This window comes from Notolepis coatsorum (genome assembly GCF_963971535.1).
Source record: "Notolepis coatsorum genome assembly, chromosome: 12".
In the NCBI taxonomy this organism is placed as follows: domain Eukaryota; kingdom Metazoa; phylum Chordata; class Actinopteri; order Aulopiformes; family Paralepididae; genus Notolepis; species Notolepis coatsorum.
Window position 1 is genome coordinate 58,303,449 of NC_140176.1, and position 19,104 is coordinate 58,322,552.

General features: G+C 43.9%; 1 protein-coding gene across 1 annotated transcript in view; it reads right to left on the reverse strand.

Annotated features, from left to right (window-relative positions):
- The window catches only part of LOC311238429 (kinesin-1 heavy chain-like), a gene marked incomplete at its 5' end in the record, with an annotated part of 38,320 nt that extends 19,433 nt beyond the window's left edge, over window positions 1-18,887 (reverse strand). Inside the window, 12 exons of the mRNA XM_084326489.1 lie at window positions 1,512-1,720; window positions 4,712-4,860; window positions 5,440-5,585; window positions 6,417-6,521; window positions 7,841-7,965; window positions 8,853-8,940; window positions 11,919-11,974; window positions 12,171-12,219; window positions 12,342-12,446; window positions 12,942-13,015; window positions 13,179-13,266; window positions 18,756-18,887. Coding sequence (XP_084182615.1) covers window positions 1,512-1,720; window positions 4,712-4,860; window positions 5,440-5,585; window positions 6,417-6,521; window positions 7,841-7,965; window positions 8,853-8,940; window positions 11,919-11,974; window positions 12,171-12,219; window positions 12,342-12,446; window positions 12,942-13,015; window positions 13,179-13,266; window positions 18,756-18,887 — 1,326 coding nt within the window. The remainder of the gene's footprint in view (window positions 1-1,511; window positions 1,721-4,711; window positions 4,861-5,439; window positions 5,586-6,416; window positions 6,522-7,840; window positions 7,966-8,852; window positions 8,941-11,918; window positions 11,975-12,170; window positions 12,220-12,341; window positions 12,447-12,941; window positions 13,016-13,178; window positions 13,267-18,755) is intronic.
- Between the last annotated feature and the right edge of the window lie 217 nt (window positions 18,888-19,104).

A 19,104-nucleotide genomic window follows, 5' to 3' on the forward strand; every position in this document is an offset into this window, starting at 1 on the left:
GGAGAAAAGGGAAAGCATGGGCAAGAAAGAGACAGTCAGGAATAAAGAGAGAGAGAGAGAGAGAGAGAGAGAGAGAGAGAGAGAGAGAGAGAGAGAGAGAGAGAGAGAGAGAGAGAGAGAGAGAGAGAGAGAGAGATTAGGGCTGATAAATGAGGCCTTGGCGTTATAATTGACAAGGATTAATGAGGGACAGTTTGGCAATGCGCCAAACTTGACTTGGACATTAACTTCTTAAGGTCTTATATCATTTTCTGTTCTATTATCTATCACATGGTTGCTCTAAGCTGTGGGACTCTGGAAGATATGGACAATTAAACACCATTTCCATTCTAATTATTTGTATGTCCCTAGCACCCTAGGCAGCCTAGACAAACGACAACGTTAAACACATGGATCACTTTGAGGTTGTTTATTGAATTGAAGGAACAATTCAAAACACATGGATCCATGTGTTTTGAATTGTTCCTTCAATTCAATAAACAACCTCAAAGTGATCCATGTGTTTGACGTTGTCGTTGTTTATTGAATTGAAGGAACAATTCAATGTGCAATGTCCTTGTGTGATATCATGGTAACTGAAAGGTAATGTAAAGGTATTATCTATACAAGTTGGGTAAAAGCAATTAAATATAAATTCTATTCATTAGTGATGTTACGCTTGGTAACGGAGCTTTGAAGTGTGTGTGGACTGTAGGATGCTACACGCTGAAGCTCCGTATTGATACTTGTATAAACTACTAACGAGTCGGTCGCAGTCAACCAGCACCTGCTAACGGGACCCTTTAGCTCAGCTGTCTGTGGATCCTATGATCCTATGATCTCTAGAGAAGTCTTGTTTTTTATCTGCAGCTCTTCAGCATTCTGAGAGGAAGGTCGGGAGAGAGGAGAGTGCATAATTCAACCCTCGAGACGAAGAACTATATAAGTCTGTTATATGTTTTCACATTAGCAATGTTTTCAAACCTAATACTAGTAAGTTGGGGTTTTGTGTACGTTCATAGTTTTAAAAGACAGTCGAGGTTGAGCACTTTCGTGTGACGTATAACATTCACAAGTTGATGTGGGCTGACTTTACAACTGCAAATACGTGGGCTGTCCCCAAAAACAAAACTAAACTAAAATATATCTATATCTATAACTATATAATTACTCAAGGGTTCGATTGACCTATCTCAAGCCAAGCCCACCTTTCCTAATCCTCCAATCACGGCTGTTGCTTGTGCATCAATAAAAGAGGGCAGGGCTTTTGAGGGTTCCTTTACCGTAACAAGGCTTCTTGTTTCACACACTCTTCCAAACATATACTCTGGTGAAGATGACTATACTCCCCATGTTTGATTATGGTTATCATGGATATGCTCATCCATAAAATGGCTTCCAAGTGTGCCCTTAACAGGCTTGATGTTCTCCACCACTCAGCCATCCGTTTTGCCACTGACGCTCCTTTTTCCACCTGCACCTTTCCCATCACAACTACCACCTGAGGCATTGCTTTATCAATTCCCAATTACCTTATCATCCAGCTCTTTGTACATCTTGGCCAGCTCCGCCTCACACTTCACCCCGGTGAGGGTGCTGAGGGCCGGCGTGGACTTAGGCTTGTCAGTGTTGACCACATTGACCACCTCGGCCTGGACCTGGACCTCAGCCGGGACCTCAGCGGGGACCTCTCCGTTAGCCTTGTCCTTGCTGCACTGCTCCTCCACTGGTACGCTTTCACCTGCAGGGGGCAGTAGAGATATATATATATATAGAGAGAGAGAGAGAGAGAGAGAGAGAGAGAGAGAGAGAGAGAGAGAGAGAGAGAGAGAGAGAGAGAGAGAGAGAGAGAGAGAGAGAGAGAGAGAGAGAGAGAGAGAGAGAGAGATTATTAGACAATAATGACATTCTTCTCCATCGGAGAGATCTATGGCCAAAAAGGTTGCCTTTGCTTTGATTTATTACATAATGGCTCTTGGTATCAGATTTTATTAGAGACATTTGATTTCTGTTTTTAGCCTGGTATCAGAATCGGTGCATCATTAGAACATTTTAACAGATCTTGTCATGGTTAGATTTAGAAAGATAGAAGATAAAGAAAAACGTCAGTATCTAAACTGAGGGCTCGTGACAAACAGTATAATGATGGTGTGTCCGAATAAACACGCAGGAGTCCAGTCCCATCACAAGCCCAGACACCCTCCAGCAATGTATACCAAGTGATCCTTTTCCCTTTGCCAACAGGAGAACAATGACAATATTCTTTACTGCATGGCCAACATGAATACAGTAGGCCTTTAAAGAAAACAAACAATGGTGTCTTTGTTTGGCGTCCATGCAACAAGCAGACCATATTCTGGTGAAGCTGAAAATAGGAGCCATGTGATTCGGTCCTGATGAAGTGTGACAGGAACACTGCGGCTGGGCTGAGAAATGTGACTTCTCATCAGTGCGACTTGGCAGGTCACACACAAGTCTTTCAGTGAAGTAATTGAATTTAATTGAAGTGATTTATACTTCAAAAGTAACTATTACGGTTGTTCTTCAAAGGGAGATATTAGGGAGACATTAGTCTGTTGTGTTCCTTTCATAGGGTGCTGTGCAGTTTGTAACTTGTTTGTGTTACTGAATAGGGCTCTTATTGGTTTTGGTGACAGGCTACTTCACACCAAGCCCGACCGATACTGGATTTTGAGGGCGATGCCGATATTAGAAGGAAAATAATTGATACATCGGCCGATATTTACACAAAATGTTTGCAAAGATCCCTCAAAAGTTGTCAAAGAATTGTGACAAAAATACTGGACTGTACTGGACAAACACGGGACGACGACCCATTTATACCAACAGGTTATTCCTTTGTGTTGAAGGAAACGGGTGTTTTTGGGTGTTTTTCAATGTATGTGATGTATAGATTGGGGGGAGATGAGAGCATCTAAAGGGGGCCGGGTCAGGGAGGTCGAAATGTGCAGGCTGACGGTGGTGGGAGCAGGAGACGGTGGTTCAGAGCGAGCAGGGTATTAGTGTGAGCACCACACTGAGCAGGGCCGAATGTTGACATTCCGATCTGGAACACATTGATAACAGCATGCACAGGGCACAGACAGCAGAGCGGAGAGAGGTTCGATCATTAATGGAACAGTAATGAAACGTTTAGAATGTGTGTGAAAGGTTATTAGCAGTTGTCATGACAGCGCGTCGCATGACAACCAGAAGAGGGGCGGGGCCGTCGTTGCTATGACGAAGATCATATAAATCGAGCAGTAGTTCCGGGTAAGGGCAGACCAAGAGCGGCTAAGGGCAGACTACAATCTGACTGAGACTAAGAGGGAAGAAACCATCAGAGACTCTCATCCCTCTCACCCTTGCCGGTGGGGGGGGGGGGAATGACACATCATCATTAGCTTCGGCTAACGGGAGAAGGGTTCTGGCTAGACAAGGCCTGAGCCACCATTGGACTGAATAACAGCAGAGACGATAGCAATGAGAATACAATCTGATAACATCTGGGCTGAGGCTCCTGTTTATATCAATAAACAACGCTCTTTCAAGAAAGGTATGCTGTCAAGGTGTCGAATTCTTACGAAGGTGGTGAAACATTATGGTGGCGGTTTGCACTAACAGGGAGAGATAAGGATTGTACAGCCAGTATATGAGACGTCGGGATCATTAAAAGTACACAACGCAGAGGGACCATGGAGAGGTGATAACACAAGAAGACGTGATACTGGCACAGTGTGAAAAGGAGAAAATGTGAGCCTGTCTATTCAGCTGTGTGTGAACTACACCCATTCTCTCAGTGATTGGACAAACGTGTGACTGCCCAATTCACACATCTTGATTCAGCCTTTGACCCTCTGCGTCTCCTCTTGACCCTTCCATGTTGCAAAGCTTCCTTGTTGAAAAGATTCATCTTGACTCATCTTTTCTTCCAGCAACTGCCACAAAGGATGAACGTATGATATAATTCCTGACCCAGATTAACACTGTGTGTCCCACACTAACTTGTGTCTGGTCAATAGAAGAGTTCCCATACAAATTTTCAATGTAAATTCCAAAATTGGAATAATTACGTTGTAATGAAACTTTACTTTAACTGTTGTGAACTTTATGGAAGCTTTACTGTGCACATGGGTTGTAATCATGACCTACCTTCACCTTACAGCTCCCGTCATTTATCAAATTTACACTCCACCTAATGTACAAAAATTATACTCTCATGAACGAAGATCTTCCATGACTTTTCCCCAAAATATTATGGGTATTTCATGACCCCCCCCCCAAAAAACAAAATGTCTAGACATACAGTATGTGCCATTATCTGTCCGAACAATGGTAAAAAGGTTGTTTTGTAGGTATTCTTAATGATATTTTAGAGTTTGTAATTTCCTGAAAAACTATTTAAAAATATATATTTTGATGAGTCATCCTGCACACAGGGGCGTATACTAGTAATTTTGCGTCCAATTAAATGCTTTCTAGAATGACATTTACAGCACATTGTAACTAAGCTAGCACTCGGCATCTTTAACAAAATTGAACAAATGTTCAATGTTAGCTTGCTACCTAAATGTTGTGTAACATTGCCAACGTATGTTGCTGACATTAGCTTGTTAGCTAATGGATCAACCGTAATCATTCACATTCAGCGCTATTGGCTACTGTAAACACCAATCAATGTGGAATCAAATAGCATTCTGCTAGCCGTTTCATGGGGACTTTAAGTTCTCACCGCTCCTCCAACGGTTGATCTCGGCCTCCAGCACAGTGACAGTGTTCTTCAGGGTCTTGTTCCGGTCCTTCTCCTTCTCCCACTTCTTCTTCCACTGCTCCGCCGTCAGCTCCATGTTCAGAGAGACCTGGTTCTTGATGGTCTTGGCTCTGACCAAAAGAAAAGGAGTTTGATAAACACAATATAACAGGATCCTCTTGGACTGCATTCATGTAGCTCTTTTATCCAAAGTGCTTTACGACTTGTGCCTCACATTCGCCCTTTCACTCACACATTCACACACAGATGGCTGGAGGTGACCATGCAAGGTGCCAACCTGCTCATCGGGAGCAGTTAGGGAGTTAAGTGTCTTGCTCAAGGACACTTCAACACGCTGCCGGGAGGAGCCAAAATCGATCCGGGAACCTTCCGATTACCAGACGACTACCTCCTGAGCCACTGTCGGCCTGGATAGAGTCTTTAGCCTGCCTCCAATTTTTCTTTTTGGTAAATATGTTTTGTGAACTAATTGCACACCAAAAAAACTGCATAGTGCACATTTAATATATATATTTTTTGTGGCTATATGGTTCAGATGTTTAATATTGGGATTCCTTCACAACCCGTGGCCTGTTGATATTTTCTCACGCGAGCTGACATACTGCGTTACGGGACACACTAAGGGTAGACCTGGGCCTGCAGGAAAGATTTTGTGTGTGTGTGTGTGTGTGTGTGTGTTTGTCGTGTACCTCTGTCCAAACTGGAGAGTGGTCTTGGTCTCTGCTTCGTTGAAGTTGGAGGGGGAGCAGCAGATGACCATGGTGGTGCGACAGTTACCGCCCAGGGAGTCCTGGAGGATACGGGTCATCTTACTGTCTCTGTACGGCACATAAGCCTGTGGAAAAGTGGCAGGAAAAGTGGCACGATTTAGTCCTGAGCCCCAATATAGAACCCTGTTCATCGTCTTGACCTACAAGGCTATTATGGTGGTCAAACCCGGGTCCCCTGCATTTCAAAGGAAATATTAGTAGTATAAGTACAGTAGCATAGTAGAACGGTAATAGTAAAAAGACAGTAAGAAGGTTAGTTTTTTAATTGTTATACAGGGGCCCCCAAAATGGCCATTTTAATTTTCGTTTTTGAGGACTGCATACTTCTTTTGCAAACCAAAATACTATACTTTATACTTATAGCACATGCATGAGCCTGGTCTCTTTTGAAAGATGGCATTCTGAAGGTTCCGGTACAATAAAGAAAACTCAAGTTTTTTGGTAGTAGTTAGTAGTCCAGAAGTAGTATTTCCAGAAACATTGGTATGGCTGAAAAGACACCCTGGGTCCATAGCCTGAAATTTCATAAAAATTCGTTCAGAAATGAGTGATTAGAAGCGGTTTCGGTAAAAGGTGAGAGGGCTCAGAAAACGATTTTCTCATAGACTTCAATGCATTTGACGGAGAATTCTCTTCCTGTTTTGGCTCGTGACTTTTCACCTAGATCCCTGATTCGCTCATTCCCACCTGGGGTACCATTGGAAAGCCCTACTCATTGGTTACAACCCTGTCCAATAATAATAATTTGCCAGTATCTGCCTGTGATACTGTGATACTGAGTATTGGATCAGCGCATCCCTGCACAACCAATCTGCAGACACATTTTCCCACATGGGAGATTGTCCCCCTGTCCCGTTTGTCACAGGGTCTGTGGACAAGGAGAAAGCGAGTCTCACCGAACCCTCGGCCAGAGCGGAGATGACCAGGCCCAGCGACGACAGAGACTTGTTGATGTTCTTCGCTTCGTCCAGAACCATACCCTCCGCTCCAGTTTTACCCACCTGAAAATACACACACACACACACACACACACACACACACACACACACACACACACACACACACACACACACACACACACACACACACACACACACACACACACACACACGCGCACACACACACACATGGACACACAGACACAGACACACAGACATGGACACACACACACACACACACAGACATGGACACATAGACACACACACACAGACATAGACACACGCACTCAGACACAAAAACACACACACACAGACATGGACACACACACAGACATGGACACACACATACGGACACAGACATGGACACACACACACATGGACAGTGACATAGACACACACACATATGGACACACACACAGACACACACACACACAGCGATATGGACACACACACAGACACACACACACAGACACACAGAGACACACACACAGACATGGACACACAAACACACACACACAGACATGGACAAACACACAGACATGGACACACACACACACGGACACAGTCATGGGCACACACACACACACACACACACACACACACACATGGACACACACACATACATAAGACACACACACATATGGACACACACACACAGACATGGAAACACAGACACAGACACACATACACAGATATGGACACACACAGACACATACACACACAGACACATACACACTCACACACAGAGAGACACACACAGACATGGATACACAGATACACACACACAGATATGGACACACACACAGACATATGGACACAGACAGACACAGACACACACACACACACAGACACACACAGACATGGACACACAGACACAGACACACACACACAGATATGGACACAGACACACACACACATGGACACACACACAGACCACAAGTATCTCAAATAAAATAAATAAAAGGTTTTATTGAGAATCTATTAAATATCCATGCAAAGGTTCATGTAGGAAACTACACAACTACGGTTGAACACTTAAATTCTTCCTTTAGTGCAACATGAAAGAACGCAATATCTATAGCAGAAAGGCTGCAATATGGGAATTTATATTATATGTATATATATATATGCTATCAAAGGGTAGTAGATAGATACACTTCCCTCAAACGCACTTAGAAATGTACATTTTAAAATGATAAGAATAAAAAAAATTATACTGCAATTACAGATTAATAATCACATTGATATTTCACCCATATAGTGCAGCCTTATACAGTGAGCTTTTAAAGCACGAATCAGCCGTAAAGAAAAGACGTGGACAGTGAAGAGTGATGACAGACGACAGGTGGAGTGGAGGAGTGAGAGAGGGAAGTGTGAGGTACTTTTTCACTGCCAGCCAGATCAACGAGGTAGAGCTTGCCAGTGAGTTTCTGTTCGGTCTGCGAGTTCTCCTGCTTGATGTTGATCAGGAAGAGGCTGTGGCTTCTCGAGCTGTCCGCATTCATGTCTAAGATGTGCACACGAATGGATATAAACACACACACACACACACACACACACACACACACACACGGAGGCACACACACACACACACGGAGGCACACACACACACACACACACGCACGCACGCGCACACACACACACACACACACACACACACACACACACACACACACACACACACACACACACACACACATCATCATAGTTAGTCATCATAAAGAAGGAAGCTAATGAGAGCCTATTGAGAACAGGTGAATTATTACTATTTAGCCAACATCGATGACATTGAAGTGACTTTCTTCAATGGCTGCTGCTTGAAAGTAATCAATCAGTATTTAACAAAAAAGTGTTTTTGGCTGTGGAATAGAGATGTTTCTCACAATTCCAACACCTTTCGCACAAATGAGAGGCTAATATGCAGCGTAAAATGTTTTGTGTTCAAATCCAAGAAATAATCAGGAGATGCTCCATGAACTAATTACAACAAAATAATTATTATTATTATTAATTGCATTTATATAGTGCTTTTCTAGACACGAAAATTACATTCTTCAAGCAACATTGGGCATTGTTTTACATTTGTGCCGTTATGTTCTGCTCTAGAAATGGATCATAGCCTTTACGCATTTTGCAACACTGGTCATTAGTCATGCCCAACCTGAAGAGCTCATGTGGGTCATCTCACTGTGTTTCATGCCCTGCTGTTGGGAGCAGTCATAGAAAGTCTATATTTTAGTTAATCTCTGTGTCAGTGCTTTATGGTCGGAAGAAAGGGCTTTAAAGCCCAGACCAAGGCGCCATGTTGCCTTGCTGCTTCAGGTGCAGGAAGCTCCGCTGGCTACAGTCAGGAGACCCAGCGAGGCTGAACCCATGAGGGGCTGCAGGACTCACTTGTGGAGGCCACGTGTCGGTTGTTTTTCCCTTCGTCTATGGCGTCCATGACTTCCTCCGGGCTGCATACGAAGCGCTCAGTACACCCCTGAGGAGACACAGCACTCACACATCACAAGGAGCCAGTGTTTCCAGTACGGAGCAGAACCTAGGAGAGTCTAACCTTGAATCATATCGTTCTTCTGTAGTGAGGAGGACATGTGATAATCTAGTCATAAATCTTAACCGACGTGTTTTGTGTCTCGGGAGCAGTGAGAAATCAGACCTCTGGTGAACTGCAGACAGTATTTCCTCAACTATTTCTTCCACCTTCCTCAAATAGGGCCTCAAATACTACGCCAGTTGAAAATAGTTAGGGAAATAACATCTGCAGTTCACTAGAGGTATTCTCTCTGTCGAGCTAACAACTTGTATCAAGTGTCAGTCCTTGTATCAAGAGCCTCCGATGCGCAAGTACTTTAGGATGTCAATCCAACGTCAATCAAATTGCCCTCCCGCCTCCTGCCCACCCCGAAGGTCTGTTGCATTTGGAAATACGGCAAATTGCAAGAGCTTGCGATGCCGTAAACGCTGTCTCCGTGGATCTTTAAGGTTGAAAGAACCAAACTTACACTGCACCTAAAATAATTTGGGGATGTTTTTTTTGTTTTTTGTTTGGCAATTAATCGAGCTGCGCACCTACTAACAACGATCAGTTTATTCTCATCCTCTTCAAGTTCAAGTTCAAGTTCTTTAATAGTTGTCATACAGAAGTACAGAATACTTTCATACAAAATGCTTCTTACTGTTACGCTCCAGAGACTGTGCTAGACAAGATAGTATCAAATAACATAATAACATAATATAGCATGAATTTAGAAGAAGAGAATGAGGTCACAGTGTTCGGTATAGACATATGTACAATGTTCTGAGTTACCATATAATATACAATACACAATACTATGCAGTGTACTAATGTACAGTACTATCTAGTGCAAAGCAGAAATGGGATGAGGTACAATTTTAGGTACAATTTACAGTAAGGTGTACGAGTTGTAGTGCAATCCTTCGTCCATAAATATAAAGTGTGGGGAGTGGGTGCTACAGTGTGTTTGTTTAAAGTGGGTGTGTGCTATAAAGTGTGTGGAGTGGGTGCTACAGTGTGTTTGTTTAAAGTGAGTGTGTGCGTGTGGATGTGTGTGCTATGTGCGTTTGGTGGTTGTTGTTGTGTAGTGTTCATTCATTGTTCGTTTAGCAGCCTGATGGCCTGGGGATAGAAGCTACTTCTGAGTCTTTCTGTGCTCGCCTTGAGACTCCGGTATCGCTTGCCTGACCGCAGCAGTTCAAAGAGGCAGTTGTTCGGGTGACTGGAGTCTTTAATGATTCTCTTAGCCTTGCCCTTGCAACGCTTGTAGTAAATGTTCTGGAGGGTGGGGAGCCCCCCTCCAATTGTGCGTTCGGCTGCACGTGTCACTCTTTGTAGTCTGCTTCGGTCTTTTGCAGTGCTATTCCCAAACCAGGAGGTGATGTTGCCGGTCAAGATGCTCTCTATTGTACATGAGTAGAAGTTCTTAAGGATCTTCTGGCTGACTTGGAACTTCCTTAGGCGCCTGAGGAAGTAGAGGCGTTGTCGTGCCTTCTTCACCACACTGTTAATGTGTGTGGTCCATGTCAAGTCCTCGGATATGTAGGCTCCGAGGTACTTGAAGCTGTTGACTCTCTCAACCGGTGCCCCGTCGATGCTGAGGGGGCTGTAGTCCTTGACCCCCGACCTCCTGAAGTCCACAATCATCTCCTTTGTTTTGCTGACGTTCAGGGAGAGGCTGTTTTCCTGGCACCATCCCGCCAGGACCTTGACCTCTTCCAGGTAGGCCCTCTCGTCGTTGGCAGAGATCAGGCCCACCACCACTGTGTCGTCAGCAAATTTGACGATTGTATTGCTACTCCGCTGAGCCACACAGTCGTGTGTGTACAGGGAGTAGAGGAGGGGACTCAGAACACAGCCCTGGGGGGCCCCTATGTTGAGGGTGATGGATGAGGAGGTGCAGTTGCCTGCTCTCACCACCTGGGGTCTGCCAGTCAGGAAGTCCAAGACCCACTGGCAGAGGTCATAGCCCAAGCCCAGGTCCCTGAGCTTGGCTATGAGTATGGAGGGGACTATGGTATTGAATGCCGAGCTGTAGTCGATGAATAGCATTCTCACATAGTTCCCCTGCCTCTTGTCCAGGTGTGATGCTGCTGTGTGCAGCACATGGGATATGGCGTCCTCCGTGGACCTGTTGGGGCGGTATGCAAATTGCAGGGGGTCCATGTTGATGGGGAGGGAGGAGCAGATGTAGCCCTTTACTAGCTTCTCGAAGCACTTCATGGCTATGGAGGTGAGAGCTACAGGGCGGTAGTCGTTGAGGCAAGCAGGCTTGGATTTTTTGGGTACAGGGATAATAGTGGACTTCTTCAGGCAGGTGGGGATGACAGCCTGTTCTAAGGACAGGTTAAATATGTCAGTGAATACTGGGGCCAGTTGGTCGGTACAGACTTTTAGGACGCGGCCGGGGATGCCGTCTGGACCTGCTGCCTTCCTGATATTCACTTTTTTAAAGGTCCGCCTCACCTCATGCTCTGTTACCCTGAACACTGCGCCTCCATCAGCAGCCGACCCCCCCCCCCCCCATTGCCGAGGCTTGTGAGCTGGTGTTGTTATTACCAGCATCAAACCTCGCATAGAAGGTATTGAGGTCATTTGCTAAGGAGATGTCACTGTTCAGTTTGAGGGAGGCGCCTTTGTAGTCTGTCATCGTTTTGAGCCCCTGCCACATAGCTCTAGAGTCAGCTTGTTCAAACTGGAGTTCAATTTTATCCCTGTAGCGTCGTTTGGCCTCTGACACAGTCCTCCTTACGTTGTATCGCGCCACCTTGTGGTCATTCATGTTGCCTGCCTCTAGGCCGTCGTTGTATGCTTTGGTGCGCTCTCTCAGAGCTTCACGGACGGATTTGTCTACCCAGGGTTTTTGTTCTCTTATTGATCAAGGTAACAGTGTGAGTTCATGTTTACAGTTTCTAAATGTTCTACTTCACCATGAGCCTCACCTTGACAAAGGGCACCCTGTTTTTGTCCTCGTGAACAGACAGGTTCGTCTTTGTTACTGTGGAGGAATGAGGTGAATTAGGTGAGTTAGTCTGAAATACATCATTCTGGTTGTGATCTCCACAAATTCAGTATTAACTGCCCATCCGATGATCGTGTGAGTTTCTGTTTTAAACTGGGTGTATTTGGCCAGTTAGCCCTAGATGTTAACACTATTAATAACCGAAAGAGTTACTTAGTGGCTGCATACATACCATCCAATAAGTCCTTGACCTTGTCCAAATATATTTCAATATATGAGACCTACAAAGGAGAATTTGACAATTACTGAGTAAATCAGATATGGCCTACTTTATGATTTGTATTCGTTAGCAGTCAAAAGCACTTGAGCGCAGGATCAAGAGAAGGGCTATCGAACTGAATACCTTGATGTGAAACTCCAGGTTCTGGTCCATGGAATATATGTAGTTGAAGATGTCCTGAACTATTCTGGGAATGACCCCCATCATATCTAGGTCATGGAGTTTACCCTTTATGAGTCAACGATAGAAGAAGAAGAAGAAGAAGAAGAAGAAGAAGAAGAAGAAGAAGAAGAAGAAGAAGAAGAAGAAGAAGAAGAAGAAGAAGAAGAAGAAGAAGAAGAAGAAGAAGAAGAAGAAGAAGAAGAAGAAGAAGAAGAAGAAGAAGAAGAAGAAGAAATAAATCTCACAACAAGGTTAGTACAGGATGCTAGGTTTTTCATTCATGGCACCTTTAATCCATGGATAACTTTGAGAACATCACCACACTCACAACAAATGAATACACTAAGGTGCCAGAAGACAGAAGAGCAGTATTAGGAAAGAAGGTTCTGCATGCTTAGGTCCATGCTAGTTTCTTTAATTCCACAAAAGCCTACTGTAGCTTTCAGTCATAAGAGCCCTGATGAAGGTATTTTGTGGCTTTTGTGTAATTAAAGAAACTAGCATGGACCTAAGCGTGCAGAACCTTCTTTCCTACGCCTTCTGAACGTTCACTTATCTCACCTCCATGGTGTGCGTTTTGCCCGAGGACGTCTGCCCGTAGGCAAATATGGTCCCATTATAGCCCTCCAGCACATCTGCACAAGGTAATAACAAGGTGGAGAAATCAGTGCACATGATCTGGGTCTAGACGTTGTTGTTGTTGTTGTTGTTGTTGTTGTTGTTGTTGTTGTTGTTGTTGTTGTTGTTGTTGTTGTTGTTGTGACATATTCAGAACACACCTGTAATCCCCCTGCTTACCTTTGACAATCTGCTGTGCAGCAGCATTGTAGAATTCAACCTGTGTGGTGTTGGACCCGAACACACGATCAAAGTAGTATGGTTTACCCTGCAGGGAGGAATCACACGTCAGCCAATGTTTGGAAGGTATGTAGGCCTATATACCAAGGCATTTAGAGTCATGTGAGGGAAACAGCACATCTTTACACCAAAAGGCAACTCATGAACTGCCATATAGTCCAATGGCCTCCCTCCTTAGGGCTCATTCAGATCAAATCATATCACGACATGGCCAAAGAAAACAAAAAAAAAAAGAACACAAGTTGATTTGGTAATACTCACATTTTGAGTAAAAGAAATGGCTTTTAACGTGTGCAATGTTCAATGAAATAGAAAAATAAATAATTAAATGTGTTGATTAATCCCACTGGTCACAATGGTGACCGTAATAATGTTTTTGTTATAAGGCTCTGCAAATGTTACTGAATGATGTAGCAATGTATTTCCAGCTAAATTGAAATAATAAACAAATAAAGGGTCTCAATTAAATATGTGGTAGTAAAAAGGACCTGTGGTAGGATTTCAACAAGATAAATGCAAAATATTTCACTATAATATTTCAAAGCAAAAAAATAAATAAAAAAATTACAAGGTTTGCCTACCCCTGACTTAGAGGAACACGCCAACATTATGGGAAATGTGCTTACCGTCTTCTCCAGACCAGACTAACCCCATTTGAATGTAAACTTGCCAGAGGGATCGGACAAGGGCAGGACTCCTTACTGACACTGAAAACCATTTACTTATTCAACGAGTTCAGTCAACTCGAGAAACCCTTTTCAATGTCTCCTATAGGGGTAAACAATCGGTTAGGTCCATCTCCACCAAGTGACTCATCATATTGGCCGAGGGCTCTAATGGCTGCACACTGTTGGAGCAGGCAGGGCAAGAATCTGTATTGACAGTTGCTTGCGGCAAATTAAGCTAACCTTTTATTAATTTATTCATGAATTTTTTAATAGCATAACCCCAGGCAATGAACATTTTAAAGTGTTAAAGGACCATACCAGTCTAATCTCGCCATTACCATGTAAATGGTAAATGGCTGCAATTATACATTATAGCGCTTTTATGCAAAGCGCTTTACAATTTGTTCCTCACATTTGACCCATTCACTCACACATTCACACACCGACGGCGGAGGCAACCATGCAAGGTGCCAACCTGCTCATCAGGAGCAATTAGGGTAAGTGTCTTGCTCAAGGACACTTCGACACGCTGCCCAGGAGGAGCGGGAATCTAACCGGGAACCTCTGGATTACCAGACGACTGCTCTACCTCCCGAGCCACTGTCGCCCCTGTCTTTAACTCATTTCATGTTCATAGGTGTATACAGTGTATGTTCTGGGAGATCTCAGCCTAACTTTCACCCTGCCATTGATGTTGAAAAGGGTTACAAATACACTCCATGAAAGTTGAAAGTCAGCAGCATATGTTATTTATTTTCGCTAACACTACTGTATTTATTACTCGACTACAAGCTGTTCTAATTCTAAATCACGCAGCAACCCGGGAGCACTCTGGAGTTAATAAGAAGCGCACACAATACATTCCCTCAGCCCCCTCTCACCCCAGTGAATCAGTGTTTTTTGGATGAGAGGGACATAGGATGAGTTTAAGAAAGTGCCCGCTACATAGATATATATAAAGACTAGATGGCGCAAGGCGGAGTCTCACCGGCGGCCATCTTGCTACTATTAAGGTGAGTGATCTGCACAAACAAAGATACTCTTAACTCACTGAAACGGTTTGGTTTATTACAAACGTTATTAACGTGGTTAGGATTCTTACTTAGAAGAATTTTTATTTAATTTATTTTTATTTTCATATGAAAGTCCATTATGCAGTATGATAACTACATCTCTGACGTTTTTAACAAACCAAACAGTTGATAATTTAGCAAACTATGGTTATTTCAATAGTACATGCACACACACACGCACGCCGCGCGCGCGCACACACACACACACACGCGCACACGCACACGCACACGCACAGGCACACACACACACACACACACACACACACACACACACACACACACACACACACACACACACACACACACACACACACACACACACACACACACACACACACACACACACACACACACACACACACACACACACACACACACACACACACACACACACACACACACACACACACACACACACACACACACACAGTGAGTCAGCAGTGTCTGATACCACCCAGAGCTTGAGATCACACTGTGTGTCTATGATGTGAGCGTTCTTATGTTAATGGCCCAACACTGAGCCACAGCAGGAAAAGGACAATCCGATTCACACTCCTCTCCATCTCTTGGGTCTCATTCGGTGACGGGAAGATAAGCCAAGCATGAGGACTTCTATCGAAAGACAAAACTCTGGATAAAATATTGTTTAACACCTCTAGCATTCCCTGCCTAGTGCCTACTCTGACCGTGATGCCTACTGAGACGATGCCTGCCACCCTCTCTAGCTCCCATCATGCACCACATCTGTCAAGTGACTTTCACAATGATAGGCTAGAGAGGCTGACAGGACCAGGATGTGGCCACTGCATACTTGTCTTGCCTTTACTAATGTGTCATTTTCAGACTCCTGGCCCTATGTAATATACTTACAATGAGTGCTTCAATCGGGAGAGTCCTTTCTCAGCACAACCCATGCTGTTTCTTCATACTGAATGAATACCTGCAGCCAGTGGTGCAGTCGTAATATGGGAACTGCCTAGACGCCACATGCACGCGCGCTCCCGTGCACGCGCATACATGTTCCCTCGCTTGCGCACAGAACAGATGATTATTATGCATAACAATGTTTTAAATGTAATTGTAGTTACAATTTCTTTAATTGAATTAACTTAAACTAGAAAAGTAAATACAAACTAAATTAACAATGTAACTTAGTTTACAGAAGGACAGTTTCCTTCTGAAGCACAAATTAATGTCTCATCCTTCCAGTCGGGACCACAGATCAAGCAAACCCCCACCAATTGGTACAGGGCTTGTATTTTGGTTTGGCTCTTCTCTTCTTTGTTATGCTATCGGTATCCTATTATTATGCAAAGTCTAGGTGATAAGTGCCGGCCGGGTACTTGGCGCACGGCGCGACAAGTCCAGTGACAATTGTGAACGCATTTTTGTGTGCACGCGTGCACATCCGATTGCGCGTACCGGGCGTACTTCTGCCTCAGTGAACTACTAGGACGGTGTCTTACCCCGTCCTACCACCACTGCAAGCCTGCCTGCAGCTTTAGCCATGCATGCAAAGTAAACATTTTAAATAAATCGAATGCAATCTAATGGGGCCATGCACGCATCACTATAGTCTGTACAAACCCAGACATAAATAAATGCTGAAACCTACTCTGCGGTGCATGTAAAGGAGGTTTCAGTGTTTATTTCCGGGCTTGTGCAGACTGGAGCGTGGCCCCTTGACCTTGCATTATAGTCTTTTGGCTAACTAGAGCTATGGGTATGAAGAACGACATGGGATTGTGCTGAGAAAGGCCTAGGATCAACAACACCATTAGGTAGGAAATACTCTTAAGAACATGAAGCAGCCATACATAACAAAATGCAAAACCTACAAGCTAATTAAGATATGCCACAGCCTGATACATCCACCCATTAATGTGCATTAACACATTGGACGCCAAAAACGAGTATAATCGTCATTGCCCACCATGCGTTGTGCGCCAGAAACTAGTTAATTCGTTTTTGGGATCAATATTTAATTTTTTCACCATGGCATTCATAATTCATCCAGCCTCCCTCCGGGAATACAGCTGGACCCTGTCTGATATTGCAACGCCTCAATACCGCCACCTGGTGGATGTCAGGCGAGTTACAATCCAAGCCAAACCGGAAGTGGCGCTCTGTGCATAGAGGAAATTCCTCCGGCAGTAATATCTTGTAGCGTGGATCTAGATACACACTTGAGTGCATTGGGATCGCTTTCGAAACGCAATCATCAATATGATTTCTGTGTTTATTGCGTCATACAAACGGGAAATGGATCTAGCAGATCGACGTCAAATAATTGGAATATTTTTCCTCCAGTCTCATCGGCGAACGGTAAGAGGAATATAACGTTATTTTCAGCCTGATTGTTTATTCATTTCACGGCAATCCATCTGATCAACGTATCAACCCATAGTAAGAAAATACGCTACTGAGGATCAAGGAATTATAAATGACCCCCACCCCCCCCTTTCCTTCACGCATGATGAAGCATAATGTATACCGATCATATACATTTGAATTTTTTTATATAGCGTGGAAAGAAACGCCAATCGATAATCTATCATATACTCGCGTTTTAGGAATTACTGCAGAAAACCTTAAAAACATACTTATATTCTCGACGGTACTAACACGACAATGTATGAATAAAAAAATATAACGTTCCCACATCCAGAACGATAGATACCCAATGTTGAATGGGCCATAGTAATGTCGATATAGCTATAATATTTAAAAGTTATAGCCCTGCAAAGAAGGTAAACATCTCCATAGGGTTACAGCGCTGGCAGACTCGGCATAAGGATGGGTACAATGCATGGCGGACAATGTGTTAAACAACTAGGCCTATATGTAATAATAATAATACACTTTATTTGTATAGCACCTTTCATACAGAAACTGCAGCTCAAAGTACAATAACTGCTACAGTAGTTAATTTTCTTAAAGGGAGAAATAGCCTAATTGTGCTTTTTTAGATGTCCAGTCGGAATGAGCAGGTGTTGCCACCAGTTAAGTTAAAGCACAACTTTAGTTTTAGCTATCATCTTTAGATTTTTTTCAGTTTTGTTACAAAACATTCTATTGACTGGGAGCAAAAAACGTAAATATTGTCCGACCTCTAATAACAAAATGTACTTTGTTGAAGTTTAGAAATAGCTTAGTTTTAGTCCCCTAAAACACGGTGTTGTATCCACTGCATTTAGGCTATGGGCATATTTCAAATTAGAACTAAAGTCATTTAACATCAATCACGCTCCGAACAACTAGTGTAAGAAAAGACACAGAACAGTTTAGACGTCCGATCCCCCCCCTCCACCCCCCCTCACCCACACAACCCCACCCCACCTGCCCAACCTCCTCCAATGTACAGTCCCCCCCCCACCCACCCAACCCCACCCAACCTACCCAACCTCCTCCAATGTACAGTTTCTACGTCAAATGTATATACTCTCTTTTCTGGACTATTTTTGTATCACAAACACAATATATTTGCAAATCTGGTATGTCATAAATAAATGTATAGATGTAGCAGTAGGCCTACTGTCTATCTGTATGTCGTATGTGTCATATGTTATGATGAATTGCAAATGGGGGACCCTGATGTTGTACTGTACTGTACCCCATTCTGCAATCTGTTAATAAAGTTTTCAATCAATCAATCAATAAATCAATCAATCAATCAATCAATCAATCAATCAATCAATCAATCAATCAAACGTGTGGATGAAAAGTAGCAACTGTCGTTTCAACTCTACGTGCAAGGATGAGTGGACAGAACATACCCCAACCAACACGCAGTCTTCCCCTTGAAACTTCGGGATGATTTTGTCTCCTCGAGCTTTTTCTGAACTGTTCAATGGCCTGAAACGGCACATCACTTTGATGGTCTGCACCGCCGCCGCCGGGTCCGCCATCTCCGCCGCTGTGGATGGATGGAGGAGTCAGACGGTCCGGGTCGCGTCCGGGTCCTGAGTCCTGACCTTTGGGAGGAAGAGGGGAGAGGGACCGGGGCGTCTCCTGTGGGAGGAAGAGGGACCGGGGCGCGGGGCGTCTCCTGTGGGAGGAAGAGGGGAGAGGGACCGGGGCGTCTCCTGTGGGAGGAAGAGGGACCGGGGAGCGGGGCGTCTCCTG